An 18927-nucleotide genomic window follows, 5' to 3' on the forward strand; every position below is an offset into this window, starting at 1 on the left:
AATGTCTCTGGTGTAGCTCAAAGTTAACAGGCACCTGTAGCTGAACAGCTGTAGCAAACCTTATGAGCAAAAACATCATTTATTTTCTAGATAAATGAATTATTTGCTCGGATGTTTGAGACCTACTGTCTGTGTGTGTATAAGATGTCTCATTTTTATAATCTCAGTGTGTGAATGTGGAGTGTGAATGTGGAGTGTGAATGTGGAGTGTGAATGTGGAGTGTGAATGTGGAGTGTGAATGTGGAGTGTGAATGTGGAGGTTGTAAGGTGAGTCAGTGGGATGTTATCAGGATGTTGATATGGCTCTTGGCACTAAGCACTGAAATACTAGAGGGTGTGTGTTTAGGGGTGTGTTTACTTTCTGAATTGTTGCCAAACATTGGCCTTTATTATAAGGCTAACTGTAATTCAAACTACACTACTACACTAACAAACTGCTGCCATGGTAACATCAACTCATCATCTCTTGCTCTCTCGCACGCACTCTCTCTCGCACTCTCTAGCATGCTTTTTCTTTTCTCTCTTTCTCTCACACTTTTTCTGTATGTTGTCTCTTGTCTCTCTTTTCATTTTGTGTCACTCACTACCCCCCTTTTCTTTCTCACATATATATATATATATATATGTATATGTGTGTTTTCCCTGATTTTTTTCTCTGCTGTTTTTGTTTGCTATCCAATGTTAACCAGAGGAGGATGGGTTCCCTGTTTTGAGACTTTGTTCCTCTCAAGGTATATATATATATATACACACACACACACACACACACACACACACACACACACACACACACACACACACACACACACACACACCCTCTCTCTGATTTTACTGTACTCGGTCTTCTCAGGTTTGTGACATTGCAACATGGAATGTGCAAAGCCTGTGACCTGAGAGGAATTCAAGTCTGTGTGTGTGTGTGTGTGTGTGTGTGTGTGTGTGTGCTGTTCCACTTTCAGCAGTGTGTTCACTCTGAGGCTGTAATCCTCTCTTCTGTCCTTTTGTCCTCTCTCTTTTTCTTCTCTGTCTCCACTCCTGTATTCTCTCTCTCTCTCTCTCTCTCTCTCTCTCTCTCTCTCTCTCTCTCTCTCTCTCTCTCTCTCTTTCTCTCCCTCTTTCTCTCTCTCTCTCTCTCTCTCTCTCTCTCTTGCTGTCTCTCTCATCCCAGTGGAATGTTTGTAAGAGGGGTGGAGGGGTTTGAGTGGTTTTAACATTGTTTCTGAAAGCGACTTGACCGGTCACTGGGCAACTAATCACATCATCCAGTTACACTACAGACCATAATGGATAATGGACAATAGTTTGCGATGAACCCAGAACTGCTTCTGTTCTTTTCAGAAGACTTTTCAGTTTTTTAAAGAAATCTGCAGGGACATTTTTCCACACCTCCAGAGTCCAGTCTTAGAATTTGGTTGTATTTTCTGCTTCTCACTATCCAAGTAATCCCAGACACATTCAGTGATGTTGAAATCAGTTGGGGTGTTGAGTCGATTGTTCTGAGAACATCAGCAGCTTCTTTGTTTCATAAGTCTTGATCTTGATGATTCTTGATCTTCTCAGCCGGGGGTCTGCTTGGGGTCGTTATCTTGCTGAAGAATTAATTTCTTCCCAATCAGATGTTTTCCAGACGATATTGAAGGTACGATGTATTAAAATGTGTTTGCACTGTACACACTTATGATGCCTTCAGTGAAATATTTGTCCATTTCCTTTTTTCGAAAGCTGCTTCTTGGCAGCTTCACATACTTTTAGACTCAAGACTGTGAAGCTTGATTTTCTTCACTTCAGTTCTGTTTGTCTGATGGTGGCAGTGTTAGTGGTCTACCAGATTTTGCACTGTTGTTAAGAGTCCCATTTTCTCAAAATCTTGTAAGAATTTTCTCAACTCCAGTTTTGGAAACTTATGTTTGTCACTTGTTTTCCTTTGACTTTCCTGTTCTCTATGCAAATGGATTACCTTATATCAAATCTACTTAAAGATACTTCCTTTAGCCATTGTAAATGCATTTGAAATGAATTTTGAAAGCAGCTAAGATGTGTTTGGGTAGTAAAAGCTGTCATTGAGAGCTTTGGGAACAGCTTTTGTTGGGAACTGTAACTGGATGGGTTTAAGATTGGAAGGGTGGAAGAGTTAAAGTGGAAGTATGTACACTAAAGTAAAGAGAGAACAAATGAAATACTGATAGATTTGATATTATATTTATTTGTAAAGTGTTAATATAATATTCTGTTAAACTATTCCTGCTTTTTCCTGACTCTGACAAATGAATAACTTGAACCTAATGGCCTTTTTGTCTGGGTGTTAAAAAACAAAAGGGTGGTTTCTGATTTTTGCCCAGTACTGTATAGATGAGGAGTGATTTTTGTCTGTCAAGTGTTTGTTCAACCATTTCCAAACCTCTCCTCATGGAGCACAATATTATTTGTAGGTATTATCCAATGCGTAGTTTAGCTAATCAGTCCTTTATTAAATTAAATTAGGTGTGCTGCTGATGGAATATATTGTGACAAAAAAATCAATTCTTAGATGCATCGCAATGCGGACGTGGATGATTCTGAATCGATTCACAAATATCAAAAATCGATTTTAAAAAACTACATTTTAATTGATAACGTAATGTTGACGGAATGTAAAAGGCGGAACTTGGAAGTGCAGAAGTGCAGCGCCCGGACGGTCTGTGGCGGCAGATAACAAAAACACTACTGGATGAGTGAGAAATCCAACTGACTCCCTCTGCATTAAAGCCAGGTTAGGTCAGGAGTCACAAACCCAAATGTTAAGAAGAGCCATTTTGTCCTTTCAACAAAAATCAAACCACCTTGGGAGCCACAACATTTAATGTCCAGTATGTCTCAGTATGTGCTGATGTCCTAGTATGGGCTAAAAATATAAATGAAAACGTGTGCTTACTTTGTTGTGCTTTAAGCTTTAGCTGTAGACGCTTTCCTCCCATCTCCGCCAGAAAACTTTTCCTCAGAAGTAGATCAGTTAAATGTCTCTCAATGTTCGACTGTTTTATGAGGCTGAAGTCGCTTCTTATTCCCCAGCTTCTTGTTCGAATTTTCCGGGAAAATGCGAAAGACTTCATCTGCAACTTTTTTAGTGTTTGACAGTCTCTTGTTGCAGATTTAACATACCAGGAAACCAAATGCGTTGCTTATTAATGCGAAGAAGTCCATTTATCTCTAAATGTTCGTCTCAAATCTTTCTCTTTGGTTTTTCGTTAGCAACTAGCGTTAGCTAGGCGAGACTGCGCTGCTAGGTGACCTGCAGTCTTCACGCCAGGGGAAAACCCGTTTTCCTACCGGTTATACGTGCTGCCAACCAGAGGACCATCGAGCAAGCGATGTCAAAGCTTCCACCGGAAGCGAATTACAAACTGTATCGCAACTTTTATTGCCAAGGATTTGCGTCCGTTTTCAGTCGTTGAGAACCAGGGCTTTCGCGCTATGTTGGACACTTTGGAGCCGAGATACAGCGTCCAGTCTCAAAGATATTTTACTGACACAGTGACCCCCTGACTCTCTACAACGAGACCAAAACCGAATAAATGCTGCGTGGACATCCATTGCCACAGAGTCTTATGTCACCGTAACTGCATTTTATCACAGATGAGAGGCAGCAGCGTCTCATGTGCTCCAAACAAGAGCACTGAATGAGAGCCTTCCAGTTCACTGGCCACATCACTTCCATTTGATTTATTAATAAAGGATATTGGAAGCAAATTCGTTATGGATCATTACAAATACTTTGGTTTGAAAGTATCAATAAAGAAAATCAAAAAAGAAATCCTGTGTAGGAAAAAAAAAAGATGCATCGATAATCGTTTTATAATCGCATCGCAGCCCCCGAATCGTAATCCAATCAAATTGTGAGGTGCCTAGAGATTCCCACCCCTAGTGTATAACCTAGTAGCCCCGGATTGAGCCTGAGCAGAAGCTGAGGTTATCTGAGGGCCTGTGGTCCTGCAGGGTAATGGAGGTGATCTGCGGTCAGTCAGTGTGTTCTCATTACCCTGCAGTGGCTCTGGGTTTAATACAGAGCTGAACAGAGCTCTGATAACACCGTGTTTCTTCAGTGTGGATCTCTCTGACCCTCAGGGCTGTGTGCTTTCAGCTTCACATCAGCCTGTCAGCCGTGTATGTGTGTGTTCTAATGCTACATAAAGTCCTGATTTTAAAAAGCTGATTTTAATGAACTTTTTGTAGATATTACAATGTTCAAACACTGATTCAGACATCAAATTAAGCCTGAAGAAATGAGTAATAATTATAAGTATCTGTGAACTCTGCAAACTCTGCTAACTGGAAATAGCTGATGCTTGCTAACTCTGCTGATTAGAAATAGCTAATGATAGCTAACTGTGCGGACAGAAAACTTGTCCTATTATTTATTTTTTTCTTACTGTTCCTGTATATTTTGTATTTTTTTACTTAGTACTTAGTATTTATATATTTATTTATTGTTTGTAATTATAGCTCATGAAGTAGTGCAGAGTAAGAATTTTGTGTGGTGTAACTGTCTGCTTCTGTGTACATATGATAAACCTTTGATTCTTAAATATGACTATTAACACTGGCTAGCTCTGCTAACTAGCTAAATAGCTAATGCTAGCAAATTCTGCTTACTGAAAATAGGTGCAAGCTCACTCTGCTACTGCTAGCTCACTGTGCTAACTAGAAAAATTAATGCTAGCTAACGCTGCTAGCCTAAAAGGCTAATGCTAGCTAACTGCGAATAACACTAGGAAATGTTGCTAGCTTGAAATGCTAATGCTAGCTAACTCTGCTAACTGTCCCCCTGGTGTGAGCTGCTGCGAGTGAACAGCTAGACTTCTTCTCCCTCCACCTCTCTGCCACCTGCTGTGTTGAGGCACCAGCTGTTCAGCGTTCAGACATTTGCTGATACCAGATTTGGGAACAAAAAGGAGTAATGAAGATACGTTTATCACCCAGGTCTACGTCAGGCACACATAACTCATCTCTTTATTTGCTCTGTCTGTTTCAGGTTGGGATCAGGTGGATCAGTGTGTGTGTGTCGTTCTCTCGTCATGGCGTGTATTTCAGAATGGTATGCAGGGAAGAATGTGCTGATCACCGGGGCGACGGGTTTCATGGGGAAGGTCCTGGTGGAGAAGCTGCTGCGTTCCTGCCCAGAGGTTAAAGCCCTCTACCTGCTCGTCCGGCCGAAAGCAGGCCAGTCCATGCAGGAGCGTGTCCAGGACATGCTGAAGTGTAAAGTAAGTGGGTTGTGTGTGTTTTATATATGTGATTGGAAGGTTGGTGCTACTGTGTGTGTGTGTGTGTGTGTGTGCTGCTTTTACTCTCATTGCAAGGACTGCTTGTGTATTTGTGCTGTTGTACTTTGTCTAGGGACATTTTATGTTGTGCTGGTGTGCTGTTTCTACTTTCTGTGTGAGCACTGTGTGTCGTATCCAGAGCTGTGTTCAAAATATCAAAATGGCAGTATATCATGGATGAGCTTATGGTGATGCGCATATTGATGCAGTGATGCTTGTATCGATATTTGTAAATTTACTTTACACGGCATGTATGCCAAGTGGAACAGATTGCCTAGAAAAGAGTGTGACGTTTTGCAGCATCTAGCATGTAGAAACGTGCTCTTATAGTTATATTTTTAGAGTGATGTATAGGTATAGCATTTAGCTCTTTATTATTATTTGTATAAAAAGCGAAAGTGGTCTGGTTTCACTCTGGTCCCTTCTGCGTGTCTTGTGTTCAGGAGAAACGGTGCCAACTGTTTCTAAGGCATGTGGGCTCCTTGTTGCACTCAAGGTAGTTTCATTTCTGCTGATGTGGTTAAGTTTGTGGTTGTGGAGAGTTATTAGTTTATAGCTGTTGTGATTAGCACAACTAAACAGATGATGCTGTATGTGATCTGTGATACTCATATACATATGTGCCGAGTACTATGTGCTGTGCTGCTGTCTTTGTGATTAAAAGTGCCGAACGTTCACTCTGTGTTCTGACCAACACCTCAGAGTGAAGCTCAACTATAATATAGTTTGTAGAAGCTCCCCCAGATTGATGGGGGAGATTAGTTTTTATCCCCAAAAGTACATACCTGCACTGAGAACACTGAGGACATATAAACAATCATAAACACCTCCTGCTGTTTGCTTTGTGTAATTTACCTGTGTTTATTCATGTATTCATCATTCTTGTACTAACCTTAAAAAACTGACTTGATTTAATACAAGAAATGTCATTATCATTCTCTCCAAACTTTTTTTTTTTATTTATGCTTAATTACTGTAGCCTTTTTAGATGAACATTGACCAAAAGTGTCTGTTGTACATCTGGTGTGGAGTATCATTGTATCATATCGTGAAGTTGCTGACAGTTGGTTTTTTCCATGATATACATTGTTCAGAGTGGGCTTTACACATATGAGAAATACTATTTTATGATTACAACCACCTTTATTTGAAACATAAAATGTGTTATACGTCAGCTGCTATTCTTTTCAAACTGCATTGCATATGGATAAACAAATCTACTGTACAAAAGTCAGAAACCAACCTTTTGCCAGTTTTGCAAGTGCAAGTTTTTCAGAAATAATGAAAAAACACATTTAACAGAAAATTACACACAAATGTCCAACACTAAGTATTGCTTCAGTGCTGAAGCTATTAGATCAGAACCATCTTTAATTTATGTTTTACATCTCTAATAACTGTGTTACTGTTTTTGTAGAAACTGTGTTTTTACTGTTTTACAGCCTTTATGGGGACAGTGTGGTTTTACTTTTTTATGCACACTTTATGGTGAGTGTGTGTGTGTGTGTGAATGTTCACTGTCTTTGTTGGGACTGTTTGTATGTAAACTGTGTTGTCTCTGTGGGAACTGTGTGTGTTTTACATTCACTTTTTTGGAGACTGTGTTTGGCTGTAATGCTGGCTGTAAATGTGTGTGTGTGTGTGTGTGTGTGTGTGTGTGTGTGTGTGTGTGTGTGTGTGTGAGGTTTATCTTTAGGACCTGATTTGACTAAAGGGGAGTGTGTGAGAATGAGACCTGATATTTTCTTATGACAATATTGAAAAATGCCTTTTACAGTGGTTGCTATAGCGACATAACCTCAGAATCAATTTGAATGTGTGTTGGAGCACTGCATTTTCATATGTGCTGCCCACACACACACACACACACACACACACACACACACACACACACACACACACACACAGATATACCTGAGTTTGGGTGTTGACAGTGATGTTATCTTCACATATAGTGAAGATTCAGACAGCAGGCATGAAATGGGGACACTAACACTGGGGACATAACTGCCCTGTCCAGGCTCCGCCCACAAATACACATCTTTTGTAGCTGCTTTTGTGTGATTGGACAAGTTTTACAGAATGTTGGTAAAAATCGCAATCAACCTAATGAGGAACTGCAGCGACCTTTGTTTACAGTCTCTGCATAACTCTACAACAACAAAGTGCAGCCCAATAATCAAAGCTACTCCAACATGCTAATGTTAGCTCGATTGCACAATACAAAAAGTAAAACGCTGGGAGATTTACATGTGCTCACTGTAGCTGTAAGGTGGATTGAGATTGCACTGTGAATGTAGGTGTTGTCACACCCTGCACTGTAAAAAGTAGAACAGTGCAGAAGCTGTTTTTGTAGTATGAATTGAAGTAAAATATTGCTGTTGTCCATCTAACCCTTTCATTTTGCTTTGCATTGTTTTATTCAAAGTACTTGAGTTTAAGGTTGACATAATTGATTATATTGGTAAATAAAATGAATAACCTGGTGATTATTCTGACGATTGAACAAGTAATCAAGTAAACAAGTTTTTTTATTATTTTTTTTTTTGGGAGGGGGAAACACACATTATATAATTTATAAAATGAGAGAGACTTAATTATAGAGTTAGAGACTTAGTGATCACTGTTTTAAACACAACATCTTAACATATAACCAGGGAAATCATGACAATTACAAGCTGATTTTATTTGAAAGCAGAGTCCCACCTTTTTAATATGAAAGCAGAACCAAACTCTGTATTGACAGAAATCAACGCAGAGCTGTAAGTGTATTACTGAAGGGAAATTGTAATAGGCATTGCATTCACCATTTATTGCATTTATAATGTTAAAGGGTAATAAAAATAACTATTCTTATTAAGTAAAGATCAGGGATATGGAGCAAACTGACTACAGCAGCTTACAATGTTCATAATTTCCTAATGGTTATAGCCTAGTAGGCTGTAAAAATCACCATGCAGCCAAAGGCTGTACATTTAGCCATAATTTATCTCTGCTACAGTTTTTTAGCCAGGCTGTTCTTTCTTTAAAAAATGAAAGAAAGATATATTGAGAGACTGTTTACACAAAGGGGAAATACCAGTATTACTAAAAAAGCACATCTAAACACTCTTGAGTGCTGTAAAAAAGCAACTTGAGTGCTAATAATGCTCCCTTGTGGCAAATGTTCACACTGCTAAGCATGACTTTCTAGTGACCTCAGGATACCCTGCTTATCAATCAATTGTAAACTAATCACTAAGTGATTCAAGGGGAATTTTAATCAGTTAATTTTTTTAAATCAAGTATAATTGAGTAATAGTGACAGTCCTATTTGAGTTGAATTCAGCCAATTAAATTGCTTGTTACCACACAAAGTCATTTTTCTAGGTTATGCTTACGAACCATTTGTTACAAGTGTCAGTCATGAGCTACAGTTTCTCATTAGGTTGAATGAATATCTCACTCTAAATGTAGGTATTGTGATATAAACTGAGTTGTGAGCTACAGTTTCTCATTAGGTTGAATGAATATCTCACTCTAAATGTAGGTATTGTGATATAAACTGAGTTGTGAGCTACAGTTTCTCATTAGGTTGAATGAATATCTCACTCTAATGTAGTTTGTATAAACTGAGTTTGTGCTACAGTTTCTCATTAGGTGAATGATATCTCACTCTAAATGTAGGTATGTGATATAAACTGAGTGTGAGCTACAGTTTCTCATTAGGTTGAATGAATATCTCACTCTAAATGTAGGTATTGTGATATAAACTGAGTTGTGAGCTACAGTTTCTCATTAGGTTGAATGAATATCTCACTCTAAATGTAGGTATTGTGATATAAACTGAGTTGTGAGCTACAGTTTCTCATTAGGTTGAATGAATATCTCACTCTAAATGTAGGTATTGTGATATAAACTGAGTTGTGAGCTACAGTTTCTCATTAGGTTGAATGAATATCTCACTCTAAATGTAGGTATTGTGATATAAACTGAGTTGTGAGCTGCAGTTTCTCATTAGGTTGAATGAATATCTCACTCTAAATGTAGGTATTGTGATATAAACTGAGTTGTGAGCTCAGTTTCTCATTAGGTTGAATGAATATCTCACTCTAAATGTAGGTATTGTGATATAAACTGAGTTGTGAGCTACAGTTTCTCATTAGGTTGAATGAATATCTCACTCTAAATGTAGGTATTGTGATATAAACTGAGTTGTGAGCTACAGTTTCTCATTAGGTTGAATGAATATCTCACTCTAAATGTAGGTATTGTGATATAAACTGAGTTGTGAGCTACAGTTTCTCATTAGGTTGAATGAATATCTCACTCTAAATGTAGGTATTGTGATATGAACTGTGTTGTGTGCTACAGTTTCTCATTACGTTGAATGGGAATTTTTACCAGCACCCTGTAAAGATTGTCCAACCTCAAAAGATACAAAAGATTGCATTTGTACATTTGTGAGCAGAGCCTGGTGGGGGGGGGGCAGTTATCTCCCCAGTGTTAATGTTCCCAGTTCACACCTGCATAACATCACTGTTGGGACATAGGCCTGAGTTTATCGCTCTCTCTTTCTGTTATGGAAATAATTTTTTTGCGTACGTGTTTCAGGAATGTTATCTGGTATGCAGGTATAGAGATATTATCTGATATCCGTGTGTGGTTTTGCCAGGATGTTATCTGGTAGATTTATCTGGTATTTGTGTGTTTTTTTATATTTTTTTATTTTATTTTTTTTTCTTAAGGGAAATCAAGTTTTTTTTTTTTTCTTTCTGTCTTCCTTTCTTTAAACAAAGTTGGCTGTCATTGTTTTCTCCATCAGCTCTTTTTCACAATGCAGTATTGTTCTCTTTCATTTACAGTCTGTTCTCTTCTTCCTCTGCTCTACTCCCTCTTTCTTTCTTCTTTCATCGCTACAAGGACACAACAAACTCTCTAAGCTTCTGGATGGACATTAGTGTTTAACTTTATTCTGGAAATTAATTTAATTAGAACTTTATTCTGGATATTTGTTTATTAGAACGTCTTTCTGGATGTTAATTTTATTGTTTATTTATTCTATACTTATTAATTCTTGATGTTCAACAGTTTTCTCAGTTATTCTAGTCATCTACAGCTCTGTTCACCATTTTGGACACCTCTATCATTATTGAAAATCAACAAAACCTTGAAATAGAATAAAATAATCCTTTCTGCATGTCTTCGGTTCCCAACCTGGTTCTCAGGGCCCCCCAGACAGTCCACGTTTTTCCTTCATCCCTCTTTGTTGTGATTGGGTTGACTGGTTGAAGCAAAAACGTGGATCGTCTGGGGGGCCCTGAGGACTGGGTTGGGAACCACAGCTCTATATGTACGTCTTGACTACAACGTTTGTGGTACGTCTTTAATGAACAGAGAGATATGCCTGATAATGAGAGCTAAATAATTCAGAGAGAGAGAGAGAGAGAGGGAGAGAGAGAGAGAGAGAGAGAGAGAGGGAAAAGAAAGGGATATTGATCCTGTGTGATAAAGCTGTTCTCTCGTTTCTCGGAGTGTAGGATGAGTCTCATCTGTCCTGGATCATTAGATCAGGTTCATCATGATTACAGACTCACTCTTCCTTACACACACAGCAACATTCTCTTGTAGACTGCAGCCTCTTTTCAGCTTGTTTCTTTACTGACTTTGTCACATTTCTTTCCAGAATTTGCTGATATTTCGTGGAATCCATTTTTTTGTGCAGTGTTTCCAGTGCACTGCCACACAACCCCAAAGCATAATAGGACCTCACCCCTTGCTTAACAGTTGGCAAGGTGTTCTTTTCATCAAATGCTGCTTTTATTCTCCAAATATCTCTTCGGTGATGGTGGCCAAAGAGTTCTATTTTACTTCATTAGTCCACAGCACTTGTTTCCAAATGTCTCTGCCTTCTCTAGATGTTGTTTTGCATACTTTAGACATTGACTTTTGTAGCGAGGTTTCAGGTAAAATTTTATTCTAATGACTTTTCTGTGCAGATCATGTTTGTGCAAGCAACACTACACAGCAGAACAGTTCACCACCATTCCTGTGCGAGCTAAACCTTCCTGCAGGTTCTCTGCCTTCATATGGAGGTTTTGCTTTGCCTTTCTGGCCAACATGAGCAGTTTTATCTGAGTGTTTTCTTGGTCCTCCAGATTTTGCCTTGACCTCCAAAGTTTCCCTTATCTTCTATTTCTTAAAGTCATTTTGGACCGTGGAAATTGTGAACTGGATCTTGTGGCCTTCACTGCTTTGTAGGCATTAATTAGCTTCATTTTCAGATCCTCAACAGCTGCTTAGAGGAGCCCAGAAGTGTTAGCACAAAGTTTGAAGAGTCAGAGAATTAATGTGTTCTAAAGTTATCAGCCAGCAATTCCTAACGACAGTCTGCGGCCTGTCTAACTAGTCCTAATGAATAAGTTAAGGCTTAACGAGTGATTAAGTTATGAGCCTTTAGAACTGAAAGGGTGTCGAAGCTTTTGCACGTCTCAATTACTATTTTGTTTTTTCAGTTTTTTTCAGTTAATCATGTCTACAATACTTGTTTATTAAGATTTTTTAAAGAATTTTTTGAAGTTAGTAAATAATGTACTGTAATTAGATGTTTACATATATCGTTTTTGCCAAGGTTTCTGACTTGAGATCTAAAATATGATGTATTCTGGACATTTGTTGTATTAGAACATAATGTTCTATTGCTTTTTCAGTCATTTTGGCATCATTTACAGCTGCAACACACATACATGCGCATACGAGCCTACCTACATATATATAAGAGGGCTTGATTGGTGTTAGGCCAGAAATTTTTATTTGATATGTGTGGCACAAATAACCAACTGTGTGTGTAAGTGTGCTCACACAAGGGAGAGGGAGGGAGAAAAAAGAGATCAGACTAAGCGGTCAAAGCCTTTCTTCCTGAAGAGAAAGCATTGTCTTCAGGAACACACACATTCTCTGAGCTGGTGTGTTTGTGCCGTAGGATTGGCTGGCACGGTGACTGCTGTCCCACAATGCTCTCTGCCTGATCCTGCACACAGACAAAGCTCAAATTTACAATATCTGACCTCAGTGACCCTCTGACCTCACTGCACTGTAGTTGTTTTATAACTACTGAATATGTTTTATCCACAGGTTTCTAACATACTTAACACTGTCATAACAAAACCTAACAAAAATGAAATGATAACTTTATAACAGAAGAAGACATTCTTAACTTTAATGCAGGTTAATGAATGAATTTTATTCCAGGTAACCTTTGATTATTTCTATTGGTGAATTTATCATGAAATGTTGACGCAGTGTAAAGGACAGCTGGAGTTTTCAAATACAGTTTACACACAAACACACACAGTTGTATGCAAAAGTTTTTTTGTTTTTTTTTCTTTTTGGAAGTGAAAAGAACACCCTTCCAGTTGTAAAGACTCAGAACCTTTTTGTTCTCAGAACTTTTTGTTTTTGCACAGCATAGGTGATGTTTATTTACACTTACTTTTTGGAAAGAGGTATTAAAGGTAATAAATAAAGAAAGGGATCTAACAGCCTCTTCCAGACCCTCCCCAGCTGTGCCTCCATGGAGACAAGTCTTTAGTGCTAGGAAAAATCATAAAAGCAGAGTTTGGACTAGTTCTGGCAGGATTTATTGCTGCAGTCAGACTAATTTTGCATAAATGGAAGAGCTTACATAAACCAGAGGTTTTAGAGTTGCTCAGGTTTATGACTGAAACAGCTTTAACTTCCCAGCTTCAAGCTCTTGTGTAAGGCCTATCAAGGTAAATGCTGGGAACGATGCATGAAGTCATTATATACGAGGAAATGTAAGGCAGTGATTCAAAACATGCCTCAGAATCCACCATGAACTACTTCAAGAAAAGGCAAACTGAAGCTTCACAGTTCCCTGACTTTTAACCTCTTTGAAAATCTGTGGGTTGATCTTACACATGCTGTGCATGCTGTACGGCTCAAGAACATCACAAAATCTTCTGCAAGGTGGCATTTCTAAATACCCATTTAGTACTTAACACAACCATCTGAAATCAGTTCCTGATGTTTCCCCAGGTCATATTTTGTAAGTCTGTTATTTGACTGCATTTCCCTTCTTATTTCCAGCCTTAGCTCCAGTCTCCAGTCATCAGCAGCATGTTCTGTTTGCAAGTCAGTTGTCAATTTCAACTGGAGCTTTATTATAAAACTTTTCAGTGTCTTCTTCAGTCGCATCCCTTGTTGCGGCATAAACGTGGATGACAGCAATGTTAATGGTTATGCATGAAATCGGGTCGACATCAGTCAATCATTCATAGTGTTATATGGACTAACATCCTTATTGGCGGTGAAGCCATGCCATTTCTTCTGTGTTGTTCATGGCCTGAGTAGTAAATGCTGTGTTTTCCTCACTGAAAGTGTCCTAATTCAGTCTATTTGAGTTCACTGATATCTAGAAGGTTGATGTGTAAACCAGTGGTTCTCAAACCAATCCTCAGGGGTCTCCAGACGGTCCATGTTTTTTGCTCCATCCCTGTGTGTTGCAAGTTAGGTTGGAGCAAAAGTCTGGACCATCTTGTGTAGCCACTGGTGTAGACGATCCATTTCCATAGTCACTATTTCCAGCTTACTATGGTTCGCACTCTTTATATTCCAGGTTCCCACTCTGATTTTGTTTTTGCAGTTTTAAATTCTTTATTCTATATGTTGAAAGCGTACTCGAGGAAAACTCAGTCAAGATGTACGATCTACTGTTATCATCATATAATCATCAGCAACGTTGATTTTCTATTTGAGACCTAAACATCCAGGCAGATCTTTTTTTTTAAGCCTATGCGTGTGACGTTAAAGATGTCTGACGTGGTCCAAAAAGCTTCCACAAAATCCGACCCAACGCCTCTGACTATTATATTATTATAATTTTAGGCTTTATAGGGTGACTTGCAGCAGTGCATGCACACCATATTTAGCATGTTTTTTTCCTTCTGACTCAGTAATGCTACTAATTTCAATTTTAACAAAACTTATACAGTGCTGCATTAAACTCGCTCAAAGTATATTAAGCATTTCTGTAGCAGCAGCAGTAGCGTGAGGAACTTCAGCTCAGTGGGACTAACAGTTGATCAGAGGAGGGTGGATGTTCTCTAACAAAACACACAGCGATGATAAATTTTAGTGCTTTACGGATGCGTACAATTCCAGTTTATCCCAGCATGACACTGCCTGTCAATCAACTCATGCGCTTAGCAACAAAGCAAAGCTCTGTAAAACCATGTCTGTGATAATCCATCTCTGTCAATGTATGCCAGTGGGTTCAGGTTGGGTTCAGGTTTCAGATTTAGCAGTAGGAGTTGGGCTGGGTCGGGTTTGGTTCGGGTTTCAGTTTCATATCCCTGTGTGTGTGTGTGTGTGTGTGTGTGTGTGTGTGTGTGTGTGTGTGTGTGTGAGAGAGAGAGAGAGAGAGAGAGAGAGAGAGAGAGAGGTGTGAGCCATTCATTTCTTATGCCTGCAGGCAAGCAGCTTTTATCCTGTGCCAGTGTGAGGGGTGTGTGTGTATGTGTAACCACTGAGTGATGCAGCAGTGAGTGGGAGAAGAGGATCAGATCTCTGCACTCCTAGTGTTTGAGTGTGTCAGATTCAGGCCTGCAACAATTAGTCATCAGCCAACTATGTAAATTATGGAAAAAGTCAACATGGAAGAGCTCTGTAATGCTCTATAATTTCACATGTTCCGCACAGTCATTTTGACAGATTGTAATACTCTACAGCAAATGTAGGGGGTGATATGGCTTCTGTTTCATTTAAAAGGTGCTCTATAATGCTCTATAATGTTCACATGACCCACAAATTCATCCTGACATATTGTAATACACTACACAAGTTAGGGTAGGAGACAGTTTGGCCTATAAAAATGGTGTAGAGAGTTTCAGAGATTTTCAGACAGTTTCAGAGTGTTAGTCATGCAGGCCTGCTGAATAGAATTGTAGAGTTCTTGGCTGGGGTGAGGAGGTCATAATCTCTTGCTTTGTTTAAATTTATAATAATACTTGAATAATTTTGCCTGAAACGCACATCCTCTCATCTAAATTTTTTTTGTGTGTGTGTGTGTGTGTGTGTGTGTGTGTGTGTGTGTGTGTGTGTGTGTGTGTGTGTGTGTGTGTCCTGCAGCTGTTTGACCGTGTGCGGGAGGATAACCCTGAGTTCCATCAGAAGATCATTCCGATTAGCAGTGAGCTAACGCAGCCTGGCCTGGCCCTCAGTTCCGATGACGTTAAAAAACTCACCGACTGCATCAACATCGTCTTCCACTGTGCTGCCACTATCCGCTTCGACGAACCGCTAAAGTAAGAGACACTACTGCCCAACACCACACTAGGCCTTGGTAATAGAGCATTAAATATACTTAGCAAAATGATCATCTTCGATATCTGTAATGTGAGGTTATTTTGTTATATTGTGCTGTTGGGTTCTGGTCTATGCTGATTCATGCTGGCCTGGTGTTGATCTACTTGATCACTCTGCATGGTCAGTCTGGTTGACCAGCATACTGGCATTCAAAAAACAAATGCTGGTTTTGCTGGTAACCAGCTGTGCTGGTCTCTGCTGTTTTCTTTCTAGTAGGGAGGTCACAGAAGTTTAGCTATTGTTAGCTATTTTCAGTTAGCAGAGTTTGATACTATTAGTTGATTTTTAATTAGGTACCGTTAACTGTTTTCAGTTATCAATAAATTTCTAATGAGAAGAATTGCCAATCATTGAAGTCTTCTGGGTTCGTCAGACACTAAAGGGCACTTCTGAGCAAGTCCAACATGAATGGGTTCATGTGCAAAATTACAGTTTGTAAATCTTAATCTTTTTCATACAGAAAAATCACTCAATTTTCCAGCACAGCACAGCATAACTTACTTTAACGCTGCTGTTATACTTCTGAACACTTTTAAACTCCGGTTGTAGGACTTTCGAACAGTGCCTCATGTATGAACCGCTTCACTCAGCCAATGAGCTGATCAGCTCGCCATCCAGCACGCAGCAGCAGTAATGCTAGCTAACCAATCTGCACGCAGCAGCAGTAATGCTAGCTAACCAATCTGCACTCAGTAGCAGTAATGCTAGCTAACCAATCTGCACTCAGTAGCAGTAATGCTAGCTAACCAATCTGCTCTCAGTAGCAGTAATGCTAGCTAACCAATCTGCACTCAGTAGCAGTAATGCTAGCTAACCAATCTGCACTCAGTAGCAGTAATGCTAGCCAGCCAGTCAGCGTTCAGTAGCAGTAGTGCTAGCCAAACAAACAGCATTCAGTAGCAGTAATGTTAGCCAAACAAACTGTGTTTGGTAGCAGTAATGCTACTGTCATGCTGCCCAAAACCTGTGTGCTGTCAACAAATTGAAAGATACTGGTAGGTTCTCGTTTTTTTAATAGAATATATCCATTGGAAGTGTCAAGATTCGCCATGACCTGGCTTTGGCATTAGCTATTTTCATTTAGCAGAGTGTTAGTTGCAGTTTATTAATAAATAAAATGTAATAATTATATCATATTCATCGTATTATCTATATTAAACAACATGGGAAAAATATTTGAGTGTGAGTTTAAGAAAACATCTCAAGAAAAAAGAGGACACCAAAAAATGTTGATTTTTATTTTCATATCTTATTTCTAAATAGAATAGCACGGTTATATAATAATTTCCAGTAATTATCTATATGGAAAACTATGTAGGATTTTTGGCATGCACTTTTTGCCGTACACTACACACCACAGGCTGTCACCACTCAAAGAGACGGGACTGTCCAGCACCATCTCTCTCTCTCTCTCTCTCTCTCTCTCTCTCACTCACTCACTCACTCACTCACTCACTCACTCACTCACTCACTCACACACACACACACGCACACGCGCACACACACACACACACGCACACTTACTAAAGTTCTGGTGAGAGGGCCGATCTTTCAACACCTCTCTATCCTCAGTGGGGCAGTCGATACCAACTTGTGCTTTTAGGAAGAGGCAAGGACACAACTGTTAAAATGATAGTTCAGCAAAAATCTTATTCACCCAGTCACCCCCCACCCCAAATGTAGTTGATCCAGTAGAGTCAAGTTTGGTGTCTGAAGTTTGCTCTGTCTGAGAAACCAGATAAGCAGTTGTATATGAAACTCTCAGGTAAGTCTTTGAGGATTTAGGCACGCAGTTAGCACCATGCTAAGATTCCATTAATTGTTAGCTACATTTGGTTAAGGGAGAAAAAGTGTATACATTTTTATTTTTTTCCCAAGCTATTTCCTTAATTTATTATTGAAGGGGACAGAAATGGAACAGTGCTAATATACATGCTAATGACAATGGCATTAGTTACCTAGCTAGTGTTTGTGTTTGTGGAAGTCTGACGGTTTCTCGGTTATGTTGGCTTCAAGTGTGTTAGCAAAGACAGAATTTCCAGCTGAAGGCAGAAAGAGAGCAAACTCAAACTAATAGTACTCACCACTGCCCTCTGAAAGGGTTATTAACAAACATCAGATAAACTGTGCTCATTGCTGCCCTCTCAAGGCGCTGTTAACAGACATCAAATAAACCGTGTTTTTGCAGATGTTAGAACTTTTACGTGTTAGCCATGATGTATCTCAATGAATGTGCTGTCTTGTATTTCTTATACCTCAGGGAAATGAATTCGCTTATTTTCTTACATTGTGCCTCTAGAAAGGCAGGAGTACAGTAGCTGTGTTTTGAGTGTTTTTGCTGTGCATTGTTCATTCTGCCTGTTGTGCATAACAGGTGTGCAAGCAGCTGCACGTAGAACAGTACAGAGTAGAAACCGCTGAGTCCAAATAAGTGGGGGAAAAAAAAAGGGTTAAAACGTAAGAGTCATTCTTCTATTTTTTCCCCTCCTGCTGTTCTGTTTTTGGAGTGCTCCTCTACGTCACAGTCTCGAGAGACACACCAACCCCTGAAAATGACATATGATCCATCACAGAGGCTGTAAAAGGAAAAGTAATGTTACAACAGGATTTTGTATAAGGTGTATTAAAGCCACAGTACACTACAGCACTGAAACACAACTATTACTTATACTGATACATAAATGAAGGTTAATTAAAGGAAAAAAAAATCAGGATTTTCTTTTTCCTACAAATGTTTAACACTGCAACAGGATAGATGGATGGATGAATGGATGGATGAATGGGTGGATGAACTGGATGGATGGATGGATGGATGGATGGGTCACATCAGATTCTAATGTGGGAATTCTCTCTCCCTCTCTCTCTCCCTCTCTCTCTCTCTCTCTGTATGTGTGTGTGTGTGTGTGTGTGTGTGTGTGTGTGTGTGTGTGTGTGTGTACATACGCATGCACCAACTGGCCACTTTATTGATTACACCTCCTTGTATCTGCATTCTGTCTTTTTTATGAGCTCCACTCATCTGTCGCTGCAGTTTGTGTTCATCCTCTAGTCCTTCATCAGTGGTCACAGGACACTGTTTATAACTTTATAACTGTAGAACTACACAGTGCATCTTTTTGATAAATGGAGCTGATGATAAAATGAACAAAGAATGTAGATTCCAGGAGGTGTACTTAATGAAGTGGTCAGTTGATGTGTGAGTATATGAGTGCAACACTTTTGGTTTTGGTCCCATTTTGAGGTTCATTTAAAAAAAATATG

The 18927-nt window shown here is 39.2% G+C and overlaps 1 protein-coding gene across 3 annotated transcripts in view; it reads left to right on the forward strand.

Moving 5' to 3' along the window:
• Positions 1-18927, forward strand: part of si:dkey-97m3.1 (fatty acyl-CoA reductase 1) — a 53476-nt gene that overhangs the window by 22778 nt on the left and 11771 nt on the right. For all 3 annotated transcript variants that reach the window (XM_036576975.1, XM_036576973.1, XM_036576974.1), the window contains 2 exons: positions 5010-5241; positions 15430-15605. In XM_036576975.1, the coding sequence (XP_036432868.1) occupies positions 5053-5241; positions 15430-15605 (365 nt within the window). In that variant the 5' untranslated portion in view covers positions 5010-5052. The remainder of the gene's footprint in view (positions 1-5009; positions 5242-15429; positions 15606-18927) is intronic.

This window comes from Colossoma macropomum, unplaced genomic scaffold (genome assembly GCF_904425465.1).
Source record: "Colossoma macropomum unplaced genomic scaffold, Colossoma_macropomum, whole genome shotgun sequence".
Classification (NCBI taxonomy): domain Eukaryota; kingdom Metazoa; phylum Chordata; class Actinopteri; order Characiformes; family Serrasalmidae; genus Colossoma; species Colossoma macropomum.